General features: G+C 37.1%; 1 protein-coding gene across 1 annotated transcript; it reads right to left on the reverse strand.

Annotated features, from left to right (window-relative positions):
• Window positions 1-401: 401 nt before the first annotated feature.
• LOC134194355 (NT-3 growth factor receptor-like) lies at window positions 402-2,377 on the reverse strand. Its single transcript, XM_062663283.1, has 3 exons — window positions 1,572-2,377; window positions 693-1,394; window positions 402-630 (listed from the first exon to the last, which is right to left on the reverse strand). The coding sequence occupies exons 1-3, from the start codon at window positions 2,375-2,377 to the stop codon at window positions 402-404; spliced, it is 1,737 nt and encodes a 578-aa protein (XP_062519267.1).
• Window positions 2,378-19,511: the final 17,134 nt, after the last annotated feature.

Below are 19,511 nucleotides of genomic sequence, written 5' to 3' on the forward strand. Positions count from 1 at the left end.
TCTTGGTAAGACTGTATCCTACACGCATTTGATCTTCAAGATTATAGTTATACAAACCGATTTGTGGAAAGGTTTACTGGTTACTTAACTAATATTGTTTGAGGTGTGGTAGGAAACTTACCTTAGTCTCGCTTCATAATTTCGCTTTTCTGGAATACGAAGCTCGTCAAAACATTGGTTGGAGAGTTTTTGCCGCTGGAATTATTTGCCTTGTCGCAATATATGTTGACAAATGACAAAATTGTAATGATACAAGTTGTTGCAATAGCATAGAAACTAATGTTAATAGTTTCTTGTGAACAAATGAGTTGCAGTTTTCAATTATACAGTGTAGCTTTAAGCTTTACTAAATGCATGGAGTAGCAAGCAATTTATGCTGCTTTTGAACTCCAAGATTGTCATTAGATGCTCTCGAGAGATTCAAGTTGCAAAATAACTTGACCGAATGAAGGTCTGTCTGATGGTCTGGGTGACCAGCAGTTCTTTATAATCATGGTTAACGGCTGTGGAAAATCTCGAGGAATCACAGGTCTTTCGTTAGCGATGACGGCGTCGGTGACTTGATAATCGAATCTGTATTGACCGAATGGAAGTAGTCTTGTCCAGACTTCCCACAGCACAATTCCAAAACTGACAATACAAAACGCTGATGTAACCATTTTTGCTCCTTAGATATGTTTAAGCTATGATACCTGTAAACGTCTACTGCGGTATCGTATGGTTCTCGAAGAGTCAATTCTGGAGCTCGCCATCTCGCGGTTCCAACACCTACATAAGACAAGCCATCTCGTTTTGGAAGTAGAGAAATATGTTGGGGATCTGAGCGATATCGCCACTTAATCCGTTGCCCGTTGATTCTTCTGGTGTTAACGTTAACAGCCCTACCTAAACCGAAATCAGCCACTTTAACAATCCAGTCTCTGCTTACCAGAAGATTATCGCTTTTCAGATCTCGATGTATTCGAGGCGGTTCCAATGTGTGAAGAAAATGCATACCTCTTGCTGAGTCCATGGCAAATGATAGCTTACGTTCATAGTCGATATCAATCGATAAATCGTATAGTACATTTCTTAGAGATCCTCGCTCCATATATTCCATGACAAGAAAAGGAACGTCTCCAGGTTGTGACTTTCCTGCACCGATGAAGAGAACGATATTCTTGTGTCTTACTGATCTCATAAACATTATTTCTGTTTCGAAGTCTTCTATAGACTTGGGAAAACCGACAGCCACCATTTTCTTTACAGCTACAGTGATATTTCTGTAGAAAGCTTTGTAGACAGACCCAGATGCACCAGATCCAAGTAGTTCTCCTGACGTTACTTCATCTTCATCTATTTGCCATGCATTGGTTAACACTGTTACTTCATCTCGCCAAGCACGCTCGCTATTCCTTTTTCAGTTTAGCACTAAAAAATATGCTGTTACACCAGCTGTAGATACAGCAACAAATAGAATTATTTCTGCTCCTATGAGAAAGTAGGTAGGATATTGGCATGTAGAACCTGTGAAACCGAAGTAACATCGACAGTTTGGTCGCAGAGTTCCATCACTGAAATGAGGTTCACACTTGCCGTATTTGCAACGATCGACATCGCACAGACTGCACTCTGAGATTTTGCGAGCTCCAATGTTAACGGTCGTTAAACCGTTTGGACACTGGACACAATCTGGATTAGCAAACAGTGTCTCTCTGTAAAATCCTTGTCTACAAAAATGACAAGGTCGCTCAGAAATATTAGAAGAGGAAAATCCAGCTGGACATCTGACTGCTAAATATCTGATATCAATGTCCAAAATGTCATACATGATAAGAAATCTTTTCCAATAAAAGGATTTTAGTAACATTCCGTTGATCAAATGTTTTGAATATTGGTTGACTTTAAAAGGTGCAATAAGGTACCACATTTTGACGTGTACAATAAACATCCATGTTTCTAGTCGGTCCTTTTTGTAACTGTGACTTGCATATGGGGTGTACACATACTTTACAGTGACTAATAGTTGACCTGGTGTTGAAGCGGCAGAATATTCACATACAGAAGCATTCGAAAGATTAGGTCCTCTATTGTCAGCTCTCAATTCTGACCATCTTTCTTTGGTAACATCAAACACCCAGAGATCATTTAGACATGTTTTTGAAGCATCTTTTCCACCAAATACATACATTTTAGACTCCATTATGACCACAGCGTGATTAAAGCGTGCGCTAGGTCGAACAGAATAGGCTGTATCTCCGGTAGCTTGTCTCCACTGTAGCATTGGGCGAAGGTGCATTATCCATGTTTCATTTAAGGCAGCAGCATTTGAATTGTTAATAAAAGTCTCTCCGCCAAAAACGATAGCTGTAGTTTCATTGACTGCAACAAATGACATAGATTCGCGAAGTTTTATTGAAAAATTTGATACCAGTAATATAAATTTATTGTTCGTAGCATTGTACATCCACACTTCTATTACATTGTTACCGTAATCGTTGCAAAGTGCAATAAAACAGCAGCTACCAATCCAGCAACTACCGACCCAGCAGTTACCAATCCAGCAGCTTTGTTGGTCTTCGAAATATTTTAAACATTTATTAAGAATATAATTGGAAACTGGTTTCTTCCACCACTGCATACTTGTTAGATCTAATTTCCACATCACAGCACTCCATAAACCTGGATCAGTTTCTGGTATGAATTGTGGCGCAAAGGTTAAATAGTTGCTTTTCAGAGCATGAGTAGAAACTTGTAAATAGGAAGGTACGCGGTCAGGACTTGCCAATCTTGTCCATGTCCAAATTTTACGTTCATAGATAAATTTCCAAACTCTTGTTCTTTGAGAAGGCGGATCGAGTGTAAAGACTATGATTGTATTTGATTTTCAACCACACTAGACACTACATCATACCGATCATCAGGAATGTTGCCTACAACGTCTTCAATAATAAATATATTACGTTTTAAATCAAAATTTAGTACTTTCTTATCTAGAATGTTGAAAACTATAAAAAGACTGTTAATCGTTGAAATAGCTGAGCCAAATTTTTCTGATTGTAAAACGTCGCTAAATGGTCGCAAACGATAAGGAACTGCTGTTACATTTATCCATGTTTTGTTTACAAACTTCCACAACGTTTGTAGAGCCGGTTCATAAATAGTGATGGTACTTGAATAGGAGGAAGCTATAAACTTGACCCGAGAACATGAATGATTTGTAATATTGGATTTCATGTAAATCCAATTGTACTTTTCGGTACCGTTTCGATTTTCACATCGCACTTCGTACATAGAACTTCTAAATTCGGAGGATTGGATCAACACAAATGCAGACTGATTGCATTGGCAATTATTTTTTGTCTGAAAAGCAGCAACTGCGGCTACCTTTAGGTTCCATGACCATGTGAAAGTGTTTTCAAGATTAACCCAGAAAGGAAGACGATTGTCTACCTCTACTTGTATTTTCTGCCAATTAAGCAAGACTGTGTCAAATATCCACGCTTCGATTAAGTTGAACAATCTTGAAAATCTAAGATGATCGGCTTTCAGAGCAACAATCCTGTTGCAAAGTTGAATCATGACAGGAGCGGAGAACAGTGGAGGGAAATCGCCATTATCCACGGTTTGCCACGAGTTGGTGTTGACGGTGTACAACCAGTTTGCAAAAATACCGGCCTTGTTTTCAAAATATGAAAATGGTGTATTTACTCCTGAAATCAATAGATGTTGCCATTTTCGGTTTCCAACCTTGACGTTGTAAGTGATCTGGCTATACGCGGTTGCTAGAGGTTCATTAGTTTTCCAACTGTCGAAAATTTGCCATCCTCTCGTGTTAACATCAAAGAGAAAAACATTTTTATCTGCTATTGTCTCATTTTGAGTAGAAGGCGTCGCGCTTACCTCGTTATTTTGAGATCTCCGGGTTTGTTTCTGTAAAAACTGGACTTGTACAATCGATAGACATAGACTGATGATAAGAGCTGAGATCACCCTGTTTCTTGTAGATAATTGCGTTGCACGACAATTCATTGACATTCTGGAAACCCAAACTTGATGTCGATTATAGAAACTGTCAGATGATTCGGTAGAAGTTGAGCTTTTGCTTGTTTGCGTATTGAGATATCTGTAGCGTGTCTTTACTTGATCAATCAGAAATAGAAATCTCTTGAGATTTTACGGATTGTGTCTGTCGATCTCGTCGGCCGATGCGAAATGAAACAGAATAATGACTTTGTGTAACCTCAGTATTAATATAGCAATGTGTATTGATATAAAGCTTCTGTAGCAATATGGAATGTGGCAAGTCTTTATGAAATTAATTGTTATTGAATATACTATCTTGAATTGCTGATGCGTGTAGTGGATCGCAGATCGATCCTCAGTAAGAAAAAGAAAATGATTCGCAGAAACAGCTGTTTTCAAAATACTGTAATTGCATGTTATACCTATCACAAGTGTTATAATGGTGTGTGTATATAATTAGCTATTGATAAACTGATAATATGAATGCATATGAAAGAACTTTTGCAATGTCAAAGGAATCAATTTGCGATATCGAACAGCAAGACAGCTTAACAAGCTTTAATTATCTGATTTAATAAAGCCCTTTCTACACCAGACCAAAAATTGATCGCAATTCGATTTACATAGCGAGCTTCACACTGCAGTTTGAAAACGATACCTCCAACTTTCTTCAGTATCTCGTGACTGAGTATATCGTATGGCAGATGTGTACGTGTACATTCTTTGCTTGCAGAAAGCGTTAATACAGCGACTTAAGGCAATTAAAATTAAGTGAGAACAAAGAAGAGTGAAGAGGGTTAGATATTCCGAGTACATTTGTAACGCACGTTATGGTAACGACCTTATATTTTTCAATTTAATAAATTAATCTATTCCGATTGATGTAAATCAAAGGCAATTTTCGTACTCGGATCGAGATTGTCTAAAAAATGGATTAGTTGTGAACAAACGTTTGCCGTCACATCGTGACTAGGTTGCCGATTTGGACAAAACATTAGTTAGGTTGAGTGTATTTAATGAGAACCTTAACCTGGTGTATTAATTATATACACTTAACAATACTTTTAGCAGTGCTGTTAACTGCTTTATGTAACAAGTTTTGTAGCGCAGTTACATTGTATTATCAAGCGTGTGTGTCTCTTGGGCTCTCTTTGGTTAGATTCGCCTTTCTCAAAACACCAGCAATTAACATAAATATTTTTTAAAATTTACTCAAATTAATTTAATTAACCGTTATGTACCAGTCAAAAGGTTTGTGATACTGTAGGTTTTTCTTAGAAAAACATGACTTTTAGAATTCAAGTTTTTGTTATTTAAATTTTTAAAATCTTTTGATAATATGTTTACATACCTGTCTATAGCACTGGTACACATGTCTTTTAATTAATCAGCTAAGTAATCGGTAACAAGCGCTTTTATGGCTAGCATAATTTGTACATTTTACCTCTAGTTGAACTAACTGGCTATTATAGGAGTGCCGTTAGTGACCTGAGCGAGGATGATGGACCATTGGTAAATCTAGGCATCACGTAGGGTCGCCTCCCACTTTTTGAGGGCGTTGTTCGTTAAAATATTATTGTATTTAATCTTATGTTGTTTGAGAATCAAGCAGTTCTAAAACATTTGAGTGTTGACATGTTACGCGTTGTCTATGACGTCACATTTTCAAATTAGTTGATGAGCCTCTCACTTTTACGACCTACGTGACGTTCTTGGGTAAATCATGGAGGTATTGTATAGTAGAATAATTGAGAAGCCATGAAAGCACAGCCAAAAGTGAAGTCAGATGAAACTTAAAACCAATACCTCCGCAGTTTCATTTTTTTGAGAAAGAGCGAGACTACTGTGCTTTTGCTTGTTCGACTACCTTCTTTTGCAGTTTAGGATGAGAGCCATGGTACAGTTTCAACTTGTGCTTGGGTAAACAAACACACGTTATATTAAATATTTAATTACGATAATTGTGCATCGTGACCATTGACCTTTCTATTTTGATCTGGCTGTCTATATTGAAATCAAAGGGGCAGACGCAATTGAGTTAACATAGGCGCAGGAAGCAAGGGGCCCAATGGGGGCGCTTGGCCCCCGTAGGTTTTGCCCCGTGGGTGCAAAATCAGAAACGGCTACTATAGGCTTCGAGTCTGATATCTCTGTGCTTGGTCACCTTTACTTACCACTTCGTAAGAACGGAAGGCATTGCGATACTAATTTACTTATTCGGGATAGTTTCGTTATTTCGGTATGTCACTCTGTCTGCTTACCCTTCCTACACCTCTGGTTAATAAAAGTTCTTGTTGTAACAATTTCATAAAAGAAGTGTTAAAAGCAGGTGTTCATAAAATTTGCAGCAGTTTTCATCATCTAATTTAGTGTTCATATATGGTACGAAAGTTAATGCCAGATGAGCGATTAATCAAGCCTGGACATTACAGTTTTTGGATAAATATATTATCTCCATGTAGCCATTGACAAATGGTAAACATATTACACTTTTAGCAGCGTATGTGGTTTTTGTGTTTTTGATACTATTGTAAACATCTAATGGATCGAGGACTTAAAAACTTTGTAGTCATATATCTCTATATAATGATAATATGTTAGAGACATTTTAGCTTTAGTGATGAAAAATATATCATTTATAGTAAAACATAAATGATAAGATAGATAGGACTATTACGGCTTCATTTTTATATTGATGTATGCACAGTTTGTAAAAGAGTTGGCCATTTTTACATCAAATTTTATATTAATTCATTACTAGATTGACTGATCTAACACATTCATACACGAACATACGTAGGTGACACGTGACCGTACACAATTGACAATATACTATATAACTGCTCCACAAAACTAAATATTTAAATAGAAACAGTTAACAGCAATGTTCGATAGTAACATTAAAATTGTATCAATTGATGCTAATACTGAAATAGATAAAGAGTGACGCATGCTTTGTTAACCATTCTTATGTTGTCTGTACCCGGTATTCAAAACCTTTTGGGATATTTGATATATATATATATATATAAATATATATATATATATATATATATATATATATATATTTGGGTACGTTGCCTTTCAACAATTTATTCTGGTTACATTTCACGTCGTCACTCTACTGCAAGAGTACGAAACAATACGACGACGAGGATGCCGCTTTCCTTAGAGATGTTGGACAGGATAAAAGAGAATTGGAGCCCTTGGAGTCTCCGTTTTATATAGTGGTTAATCCCTAATCCGTATGCGGTGCAGGTGAGAATGTAGAAGTAAAATGTCGAGCTTCTGTCTGCACATCGATTGGCACAGAAACGCACAAGATATTGTGCTGTTTTCCGCTTCCGAACAGGAGGAATTGCACGTTGGTGGACGTAAAGCAGAATGTGGATAAACAATTCGGCGTACACTGAAACTGCATTGTTCTAATGGAGAGGTTATTTCTATCGTCATCGCAAATCGGTGGATCATTCACTCACAGAATACTTATCGGAACTGCAATGTTTTTCCTCGTCGTGTGCGTGGCCAGAAGTATACATATAAGAGAATCTTTCAAGAAATTTTTTATAGGCATGCATTTACAATGAGCGCTTGTTGCGACAACTTCTGACGCAAAACATAAAAAATCCCTTTATGAGATGTTTCAGCTGTTGATTGGCAGCAACTTTTGAGGCAGCTGAGCGAGAATCGCTAAAGTCTGTTGAGGATAATCAACCCATAGCTTCTACTTCTACTAATTAAGGAGCATGTGTAAGCTGTGAAAAGAAATCACCAAAAGAATATCAAGTGTCCAATTAAGACAAACGTCGATCAAATCTGAACTAGCCAGGTGTTTCATTTCTGTCGAAATTTCAGTCCCAGAAGTCTTACACTTATAGCTGTTGTGCATGGTAGCAGTGATCAGTGTAGTTCTTATCAATTCAGACGGGCAAATTAAGTGTTGTTGATTTGGTAAGATTGGTCACATATAGGAGAGTCTGAAATCATCTGCTGAAATTGTACAATCACTGCCAAATTGTGACTACAATTTGCACCAAATTCTAGCAGAGCTATTGTTCCAGTGTCTTCCAAATCTCAAACCACAAAATCCACTCTTGCTGTCAAGATGTGCAACCTATTCATTAGATATACAATTGCCAAAATATTGGAAACAAATTCCGTTAATTAATTGTTGATTCTGCATCACCACTTAATTTTATTAATCTGATAACGTGGAAGGGCTCGATTGAGCTACATGCAGTTGGTGAAAACGGATCATGTGTTGCGTGCTTTGAATTTCAACCTATTACACCTTTGGGACACTTTACTGTGAAGGCTAAACGAGAGAATCAGCCGACTAAACTACATTTCTCAGTTTGGGATCCATAGGGAATTCAAGGAGTTAATACCCCTCTTTTGCAATAGGCGTGGTTCACCAATGATAAAAGGAAGAGATTGCGTAATCTTCTACTCAGACGTATAGTAAGGCAATTTGTGGTGGCTGCTGTCTATCAGATTGCAATACGGCTCTGCTTTTTCTAACTTTTGGAACATTCTAGACTTAGTACTTAAGACTAAAAGTACAGTGGACCATTTCCGCACGTCACAGCCTATTCAATGCTCTTGACTTATACATTTTTCTATAGATGATTGCATTATTTTACATACGAGAATATTATAGTCAGCCTAGAAGATTAGTAGTTAAATTATAGCAATAAAAATATTCATTAGAAGAGATAAAATTAGTTAACGCTTTACGACCTCCAGCAGCTAGATCAATCCCTTCTTTCAAATAGTTATTGATCCAGAACTGATTTCTACCTAGATATGTTTCACGTAACGGAGTGAATATCCTGCGTCGATGGACACGTGCAATTAGATATTCATATCATATTCTCCAATCAAGTTTGGTTTTGTTTCAGTGATGGAAGATTGCTGACCACGTCAGAACCAATCAATACTTGATATACATGCAAAACTTTCCCAATCAGGTCTGAAGTGTTGTACAATAAGCTTCACATAAATTTGTGATTGCAATCAAGCTTTGGCTGAAAATATCTATCTTTCCTTAATTTTCCAAGACTGTTACGTTGAATGTATAAACACGTACAACTGATTCATTTGGAGATCATCTCCTTGGATGTGGTCACGGATCTCTTATTGCCCAGACGTCATAACGCTCTTTGAGACATCATCAATTACACGATACTTGTTGATGATACTGGTTTACGCCTTGAGAAGCGTTGCAATAGTACTTCTTTCAATCGTCCTGGGGATGTCTATCATCCCAATTTCGCAAACGGCAAGCCCACCTACTTTGATGTTTCCATTTGGAATACCACGCAGCCTTCGTACATTGTGCCATCTTCAAATTTGGCTGGAGCTGCTGCATTGAATTGCATTCCTGTGATTATGTGATAGAAATAATTATATATATATATATATATATATATATATATATATATATATACATTATTTGCTGGAGAGGTAGAAAAAGAAGCTCGTCACTAGGCGGACATGGTAGCTGCAGGTGGAATTTCTACCGTTTGATAGTTAAAACGTTTGGATTTGAGACACCTATTAGTTCAGCTACACTAAGAATGATTGCCTCTAAAACGATGACAAAAATAGACTTTCATTTATTCTAGCATTTATTAATTTGCTAGAACAATTATCTGTTCGTTTTTGGCAGTCTAATGCTAGAATATTAAATGGTAGATTAGATTTAGCAGTTGGTGCAGAGCGGTTGGGTTTACCTACTTTCTAAATCAAATATATGTATATATTTACTATATATATATATATATATATATATATATATATATATATATATATATATATATATCATATATTTTTATACATAGTTTTTGGATATTATAGATCAGCAACATTGATGAAGTCACCAGCAAAACCTAAATTTAGCTCTAGTTAGTCTGCAAGAATAAACTTGACGACGAACAAAGCGGTCCATACTGAATTATAACCATTTCTGTGTAGATGCGCTGGCGTTGGAAGCAGAGGGCTGGGGTATAAAGCGCACTCGCTCAGTGTAGGAATCGAAATTTTTTGTGCCAGTGACTTTGAAATCTGTTTACCATCAGGCAAGCGATGTAGTTTAATTTACTCATAATGACATCCGCTGTACATTCCCCCTTTTATGAACATCTTCCTACGTCATTGAGATGTAAAGGAGTCCGAGATGGAACAAGCGAGTTTGAATAGAAAGCGTTCTTCACAGCTAAGCAGGAGGAACCCTCAGAACTTGGCCCAGCCTAAATTACACGACCTGCAAACACTATATAAAGCAGGCTCTAATTACTAAGTGCCCTCAAATCACAAATAGATTGCTTAATGTTTAATAGTAGACCCGTTTATAACCTAAAAAATAAAACAGTAAAAGGATATACCTTCGTTGCTAGTCTATATGTTACGGAAAAGCTTCTGCAATCGTACTGGCACCTAATAGATAAAATCCAATACCACGTCAGATTGTCTGCATTAAATACCTCTTGAAGTCATACAAAGACATTATCACATCGACTGGCACGCTAAGTTGCACCAACGATAACAGCTTAGTGCAAGCGCTGTATTCCTGAATTGGTCACGCCATTTAATGGTCAACAGCAGTATTACCAATAGCGCATGAACGCTCCGGTTAATTAAGTTCAGTTTCAAAAGGAGCGTATCTTCTAAAATCGCGCTTGAATGAGAGCTAATGCAATTAGTTTAATTAGTCATGGAATTGTTCTTTGGAAAACCTGAACGCTTGATATTCCTTTCGTCGAGTACACGTTTACTGTAGACATTGCGTCCGCTGTGAAGAGCGGCGAGCGGCCTGATATTCCAGTCGATTGTCCAAATGAGGTTAGAAATCTTATGAAGCGCTGCTGGAATTGTGATTTACGTTCGACGACTTCTTTTTAGTTAAGTTGTCCGCTGTCTTGTAGACATTCCTCAAGGAACTGATCGGCAAACAACAGGCTGTAAAGACAGCGAGAAACAAATAATTTGTATAATTGCGATTATAAAAACGCAAGTTGTTTAAAGCAGTGTAGCTAAAAAAATTGCAGTAGCTAAAAGCAACGTCTAGACCAGATGAAGCAAGTAATAGTCAAACAAACACAACAATTATTGACCAACTAACTAGAAAATGCAAACAATCTTATAGCTAATGTATACGATCTTCTATATCGTTGTAAGTGCAGTTATAGCTAGATAGCCAAGCAGTCACAAACTGGAAGTCGCTCCATCTGTACAGTGGCGTACGCAGGCATGTTTCCAGGTTGCCCGGAAACCCCCCTACGGGGGAATTGGATGTGAAAACTATGGGACTTGACGACTTTGAATTCTACCTTGACGATTTACCATCTGCTGATGGGCTGCCTCAGGAGATGCACAACTGGGTCAACAAATGGCGCAGATTCAAAGGAGCGTTTCCTCACACGCCTGCAGATTGCTTGTCATATGCTGACGAAACTATGTACCCAAACATCAACTGTGTGCTGAGCATATTTTGCACACTGCCAGTCACGACAGCAGAGTGTGAAAGATCCGTGTCTGTCTTAAGGCGACTAAAGACATACCTAAGGTCCTCAATGGGCCAAGAAAGACTAAGCAGTTTGGCTCTACTACACATCAATCAGTCGATGACAATCGATTTTGATGCAGTTATTAACAGTTTTTCCAGGAAACATCCGCGAAGAATAATTTTGAAAGACATTTTGTCAACTTGTATAGATACATAAGACATCGTGATATTACAAGGATGAGAGTAAATATCAAATATCAATTAAACCATTAATATCAATATTAATCTAGATATTGATATAGAAACAGTTATTAAGATTAATAATATTGATATTAATATAAACAAATCAATATTATTGATATTAATATGGAAACCCCCCAGAGAAATCCTGGGTACGCGCCTGTTGTATGCTTTGAGTAAGCTGTTAGCTAAGTCAAGTGACTTTGCACAGTGAAGTGCAAGGTACCACAACTTTAATGGATATATAACGCTTAATTAAGTTATTTGAAGTAATTAAAGTAAAAGGTTGAGTCTTATAGATGACTACACTCTTGATAATATCAAGTAATCGCATTAGCAAATCTATGAACAGTTAGATGCATTGTTGCCAATATTTTTGAAAGGCTAGTAATTAATACCAAAATAATAGTCTAATTAAATACCCTAAAACTAGAAACTGTTCAAAGCGAAATTGTAAAAATAGTGGCCGTTATACCTTTACGTTTGTTGCAGTGGAGACATCTAACCTCTTCTCTCTCTTCTGGTTTCCTCTCACTTTGAATTGCCTTACGTCGCTGTATCAAAGATTTCCGCAGGCAAAGAACCTTCACGAACACGCCGTCCCATGTTGCAATATCAGCCACGTGATACTGAAGACAGGCGGAGATATTGTTTCAAACAGCAGTTTGGACGGTAGCTATTCCGATCGAGTCGCGATCCATTTCTGGTCAATATCACAGTTTGATTTCCTTTCTTGACATTGCATTGTAATTACCTAACACTTTTTCAGTTGCATTAATCTTATCACTTAATTATATTTGCACACCATTATGACACCTGTATAACTATAGCTATGTAATTACCAAACTTTGAAAATAGCTATTTCTGCGAATCACTTATCGTAACGGAGTGTCGAAATTTTAATTACGACTCAAACACCGATTTAAGATATTCAACAATTAATTTCATTAAGATTGGTCACATTCAATATTGCTATAGATGCTCTACACGTACACATTGCTATATAAACCAAGGTTAAACCAAACCGTTTCTTCAGTTTTTATTTCCCACCGTCCGAAGAGCTTCAGACCACAAATGCACTACGTGAACTCTCAACAGATGTCTATTTTGACTGATCTTATGACGACACGGGAAAGATATCTGAATACGTACAAAGAAAAACGTCTAAAAGAATATCTGACGGTCTCTAAAATTGACAAAGTTTGTGTTTTCAAAATTTTGACAAATTATTTTTCAAAGCAAGTATCTGTAGGAACCACGATGATGTTAGCTCTCATTCTCATTCTATGTCTATCGGTTGGGCAAGTCCAAAGCTTAGAAAAACGAAATGAAATGTCACAAGACACCGAAGTAACAGCCACGACAACTGTTCAAGGAGAGATAATGAGAAATAACTATATTTTTCAATTTGATATTAACACAAAAGGTTGGCAAATTTTTACCAATTGGAAGCTTAATGAACCTCTAGCCACCATGTATGGGGAAATCACTTACAGCGTCAATGTCGGAAACCAAAATCGGCAACATCTACTGATTTCAGGTGCGAATAGCCCTCTTTCATATTTAGAAAAGAAGAAGGGTATTTTTGCAAACTGGTTGTACACAGTCAACACCAACTCGTGGCAAAACGTGGATAATGGCGATTTTCCTCCACTGTTCTCCTCTCCTGTCATGGTTCAACTTTGCAACAAGATTGTTGATCTGGAAACCGATGAGCTTAGACGTGGAAAGGTTTTTAACTTAACCGGAGCGTGGATATTTGACACAGTCTTGCTCAACTGGCAGAAGACACAAGTAGACGTAGACGATAGTCCTCCTTTCTGGTTTCATTATGATAGCACCGAAACTTGGAACCTACAGGTGGCTGCAGTTGCCGTTCAAGTTCAGTCACAAAATAATTGTCGATGCAATCAGACCGCTTTTGTCTTGCTTCATTCCTCAGACTTTCGAATTTCTACGTACGAAGTGCGATGTGTAAATCAAAATGGCACTGAAAGATACGAGTGTATTAACCTCACCTCCGACATTCAAAAACGGCTGTTACGTTCACAGGTAAAGTATTCACCTGGGATCAACTTTTTAGCTTCTTCCTATTCAAGTACCATTGTTCTTTATGATCCGGCTAACCAAACGTTGTGGAAGTTTGAAAATAGGACGTGGACAAATGTAACTGCAGTTTCCTATAATCTGCAATCATTTCAGTCACACAAATTTGGCTGTACTGTCGCAAGTAACTACAGCATTTTTATCGTTTTCAACAATCTTGATAATAAAGTGCTGAATTTTGATTTGAAACGTAATTCATTTATTATTAAAGACGTTGCAGGCGAAATTCCTGATCAGCGGTATAATATTGTGTCTACATTAGCTGAAAAGCAAAATACAATAATTTTCTTTACACTCGATGAGCTTTTTGAGAAAACTATAGTTTGGAAATTTATCTACAAACGTAAACTTTGAACATGGCAGAGACTGTCCAGTCCTGCTCTCGTACCTTCGTCTTTAGAAGTATCAACTTATGCTGTCTATAGCAACCATTTCACATTTGCACCATTATTCATAAAGAAAACTGATCAAGGTTTATGGAGTGCAGTCATTTGGAACTTAGATCTAAAAAACATGCAGTGATGGAAGAAACAAGTTTCTAATTCTATTTCTGAAGAAAATGTAAGTTATTGCAATTATGAAGCTAGCTGCTGGATTGGTAGCTGCTGTTATATTACACTTTCCAAAAATATCAACCAAAAATTTATAGAAGCGTGGATATACAATGCTACGGACAATATACTAAAATTATTGATATCAAATTCCTCTACAGCAGTTCGCTATTTTATGTCGTTTGTTGCTGTCAATAAAACTACAGCTATCGTATTTGGCGGGAAATTTTTTAGTAGCGTTTTCAATGTTGCTACTTTGAATGAAACTTGGATAATGCATCTTCAACCAATGTTGCATTGGAAGCAAGCTACTGTAGACATAGGTTATTCTGTTCGACCTAGCGCACGCTTTCATCACGCAGCGGTCATGATGCAGTCTAAAATGTATGTATTTGGTGGAAAAGATGCTTCCGAAGCATGTCTAAGTGATCTGTGGGTGTTTGATGTTATAACAGAAAGATGGTCGGAACCGAGAGCTGACAATAAAAGACCTAACTTCTTGAACACTGATATATGCAAATATTCTGCCGCCTCCACACCAAGCCAACTATTTATCAATGTACAATATATGTACAATTCTTTCAGTCACCGTTACAAACACAGCGGGCTAGAAACATGGATGTTCATTGTACACGTCAAAACGTGGTACCGCATTGCACTTTATGAAAACAACGACTATTCATTCAACGTGTTGAAAGGATTGTTATCAGAAACATATTATTGGAAAGGGTTTCTTGTCATGCTTGACACACTAAAAAGAAATATCAACTATTTAGCAGTCAGATGTCCAGCCGGATCTTATTATTCCTCTAATATTTTAGAACGACCTTGTAATTTTTGCAGAAAAGGATATTACAGAGAGACAATGTTCGCTGATCCAGATTGTGTCAATTGTCGAAACGATCTGACGACCGCCATAAATGGTAGTCACAAGACTTCAGAATGCACCGTTTGCGATGTCAATCGTTGCAAATATGGTAAGTGTGTACCTCAATTCAACGGCGAAAGTCTGCAACCAGCGTGTCAATGTTAAGTTGGCTTCACTTGTTCTACATGTCAATATCCTATCTACTTTCTCATAGGAGAAGGAATCATTCTAGTCGTTGCTGTCACTACCGCTGGCGTAACAGCTTATATCTTACTGCTAAACAGAAAAAGGAATAGCGAGAGTGCTTGGCGAAATGAAGTAACCGTGTTAACCAATGCATGGCAAATAGATGAAAATGAAGTAACGTCAGGAGAACTACTTGGATCTGGTGCATCTGGAAGCGTTTACAAAGGTTTCTACAGAAATATCAATGTTGCTGTAAAGAAGATGATGGCTGTCGGCTTACCCAAGTTCATAGAAGATTTCGAAACGGAGATAATATTTATGAGAACTGTAAGACATAAGAATATTGTTCTCTTCATTGGCGCAGGAAAGTCACAACCAGAAGACGTTTCTTTCTTGTCATGGAATATATGGAGTGCGGATCTTTAAGAAATGTACTACGCAATTTATCGATTGATACCGACTATGAGCGTAAGTTATCATTTGCCATGGATTCAGCAACAGGCATGCATTTTCTTCACACGCTGAAACCGCCTCGAATACATCGAGATTTAAAAAGCGATAATCTTCTCGTTATCAAAGACTGGATTGTTCAAGTGGCTGATTTTGGTTTAGGGAGTACCGTTATTGGTAACGTCAAACAGAACAATAAGCAACAGAACAGGCGCAAACATCGCTCAAATCCCCAACATATTTCTCTACTTCCAGAACGAGAAGATTTATCTTTTGCAGGTGTTGGAACTGCGAGATGGCGAGCTCCAGAATTCACTCTTCGACAGCCATACGATACCGCAGTAGACGTTTACAGGTATTGTGTCTATAAAATATACACAGCTAAGTAATAACATTGACACTTCTATTTGCAGTTTTGGAATTGCATTGTGGGAAATCTGGACAAGACAGCTTCCATTCGATAAATAGAGCTTCGATTATGAAGTGACCGACGCCATAGTTGGAAATGAAAGACCTGTAATTCCACGAGATTGTCCACAGCCGTTAGCCATGATAATGAAAAGTTGCTGGTCACCCAGGCCATCAGACAGACTTTCGCTCGGTCAAGTTATTTCGCAACTCAAATCTTTAGGCAACAAGTAGATTACAATGTTGCAGACAAGAGGTGAATGTGTTTTGTTGCTAGTAAACAATTTCATGCAACTTGTATAGCTTAGTGTATCATTGCGTCTTCCACAATTTTAATTTATTGCAATTTGAATTTTGTCACGCAAACATAGCAAGATCTTTCTTTTGGTATGTTGTCAAATAATATACAACTTATAATAACAAATATTTCAAATTGTTGATCCATAGAACAATTCGTTTGCATATGATCTAACACAATTGTGCTTGAACATTATACCAATTAGGCTTCGTATGTACAACTGTAAACAGGGATAGTGTGGCAAACGTTTTCCAAACTGTGGATAGAAAAATTTGCAATTTATACAAGCACCGTTTATATATCATCACTTGTATTTTACTCTAAATGTTGTATCTGTACTTCACTTAAGCTATAGTGTGTGTCAAAGTTTCTTGCTATCATACACAGATCTTGTCAGGAAAGATCCATTGATTAATCAGATTTTAAACATCCTTGTAAAATTTATAAATGCAACCATTTTTCTTAATTTATAGTACGTGATTTATACATAATAAATACATTTACCTTAAAACCAATTATGTTTAGAATTACTTAGTCGCTAATCGGACAATGCGCATTGTGTCATATATAAACACTACATTTATAAACAAACTGTTATTAAATATATTTTATATGCAAATAATTTAGAAATTCTCTTAATAATTGCTACAACAAGAGACTTGAGTTCAATGGCGTGGGCATTTGCAATTTATAGATATACGGTCAGGAGAGTAAAGTAATCTATCTAGTCTTACTAAATTGCGTTAATAAAAATTTTACTTCTTTCCCCGGAACACATGCAAGCGTAAAATGTTCCACGGTTGTCATCCATGCAGGGCTGCAAAGAAAGACATTTGACAGAGAAACTGTACGGTCTTTCCGCGTTTACAAACCGTGAAAGTGTTTGTTTCGAGTGTCACATAATGTCACATCCAGCTGTGCCTTTCCGGCTTCTCAATTAGTCTACTTTTTTGATTCACAATATTCAGGTCACATTACCGCCTGCACATCTGCTAGTAACAAGTCAATTAAACTGGAGTAAAAACCACAAAACTATGTTAGATTAAAAATATTGCCGATTGCTTCGAAGAGTTGCCTGCAAGCCAATAAAACACAAATAAGCCAATCAATAAGAAAGGATTAAAAATTTTCTTGGCGACGAAAGACTTGGATTCTAAGACTGATGGCTTCCTGGGAAAGCGCAAAGTACATCAAATCTTTTTTTGGTAAATAAAGGTAAATAAAGTTAATTATGTTAATAAAAAAGAAAATTGTTCATATCAATTAATGGAATTTTTAGAATGACTGATATATAACACAATTTTAAAATTCATAGCTACACCTTCAACCATCTAATGTAAAAATGCGCTAAAATTAAAATTAGAAGCAGTCAACTTCACTTTTGACAATAAATACGCTAAAGGCATATTACCAAGATGATGGTCAAACTTAAAACACCAAAACACATTAAATTAGCAAAATCTCGTTACGCTGTCTTCGTCTTAGATAGATGGATAGATAGATAGATAGATAGAATATCTATTAGATATATCCAATTCTCTAGTACAATGACATTCGATTGATACGGCAAACTACATAAAATGTCAACTAAATCAAACCTAAACTCTAACTTAAGAAACTAATGTTGGCGTGCCTTGACACGCCTGAGTTCATCATCTAAAATGAATCCACCTTGAACAATGTTCAGTTTTTCATCATCACACAGACAACATTAGTTGCGTCGTATTCAAAATTCGTGATAAGAAGTTACTCAAGTTTGATCTCGACAGTAACGAGTACACTATAGAAATCATACTAGGTCACATTCCTAAAAGTCGGTATAGTGAAGTCGTGTACAGCGCTTCTAATTATAGACCAGAATACAATCATAATTTTACAACAGATAGGCGTTCTATCAGAACACTTATTGAAAATTTTTCTACGAAAATAAATTTTGGATTTGAAAAGTATTTCCTTATCCTCAGTTTGCACCACCTTTTCAAATGAAGACAAACTGTGATTTAGAGAGTAATTATTTGACCTTTTCGACACTATTACAAGGTGTACCTGATCAGCTTTCATTTGGTACAATGATATGGAATTTAGACTTAACAAGCATGCAGTGGCAGTTCAAAGTTAAAAAGAAGTTTTCCTATATAAGTTCTTACGACGCTAGCTGCTGAATTGGTATCTGCTGTTACGTTGCACTTTCGGCAAAACTCCATCACAACAACATACATACGTGGCTCTTTAATGCTTCTGATAACGAATGGAGTTTGTTGACATCAACGTCGTCAATAAGAGCTCGATCAGCAGTGTCGTTTGTTGCCGCCAATGAAACTAGTCCCATTCTATTTGGCGAAATCAAATCGCACTTTAGTTTTAATGAAACATGGATAATGCATCTTGAGCCAAAGTTTCAGTGGAGACAATGCTGTCGAGACGTAGCTTATTCGGTTCGGCCTAGGATGAGTGCTCATCACGCAGCGGTCATGATGCAGTCCAAAATGTATGTATTTAGAGGACAAAACGCTTCTTTGGCATGTCTAAATGATCTTTGGGTTCTTGTCTTCAACACAGGGAAATGGACTTCAATCGAAAGATGCCCCCAATGCGTTGTGACCCTGCAAATTACTGCATTTCGCCCTTATGCCACCCAAAAATTTTGGAAATCCCCGAACACTTAATAATGACCGGCCCCTTACAATATTTCATTTGCCGAATGCAATGTTCTCAAATTCAATAAAATGTAACTTACTTTCTTCATTTTGTATTATGCTTCTATAGACAAATTTCCCATTACGTCTGTTACTGCATGACTCTCTGTTGTTTATCCCTAAGCCACGTCTAATTCCTGCTACGAAAGCCATATTTACCGGTCAACGACAGAAGCTTTTTCGAGTCTTACATCTC

The sequence above is a fragment of the Corticium candelabrum genome, chromosome 18 (assembly GCF_963422355.1).
Source record: "Corticium candelabrum chromosome 18, ooCorCand1.1, whole genome shotgun sequence".
Lineage (NCBI taxonomy): Eukaryota > Metazoa > Porifera > Homoscleromorpha > Homosclerophorida > Plakinidae > Corticium > Corticium candelabrum.

Excerpts from the sequence above, each read along its gene's own strand:
- LOC134194355 (XM_062663283.1), bottom strand. The coding sequence starts at position 2,377 with ATGTCATTTGTTGCAGTCAATGAAACTACAGCTATCGTTTTTGGCGGA. Across the intron at positions 1,395-1,571 it reads GATCGTTGCAAATACGGCAA|GAATAGCGAGCGTGCTTGGC; the intron begins GTGTGAACCTCA and ends AAACTGAAAAAG. Across the intron at positions 631-692 it reads ACCGCAGTAGACGTTTACAG|TTTTGGAATTGTGCTGTGGG; the intron begins GTATCATAGCTT and ends TTGTATTGTCAG.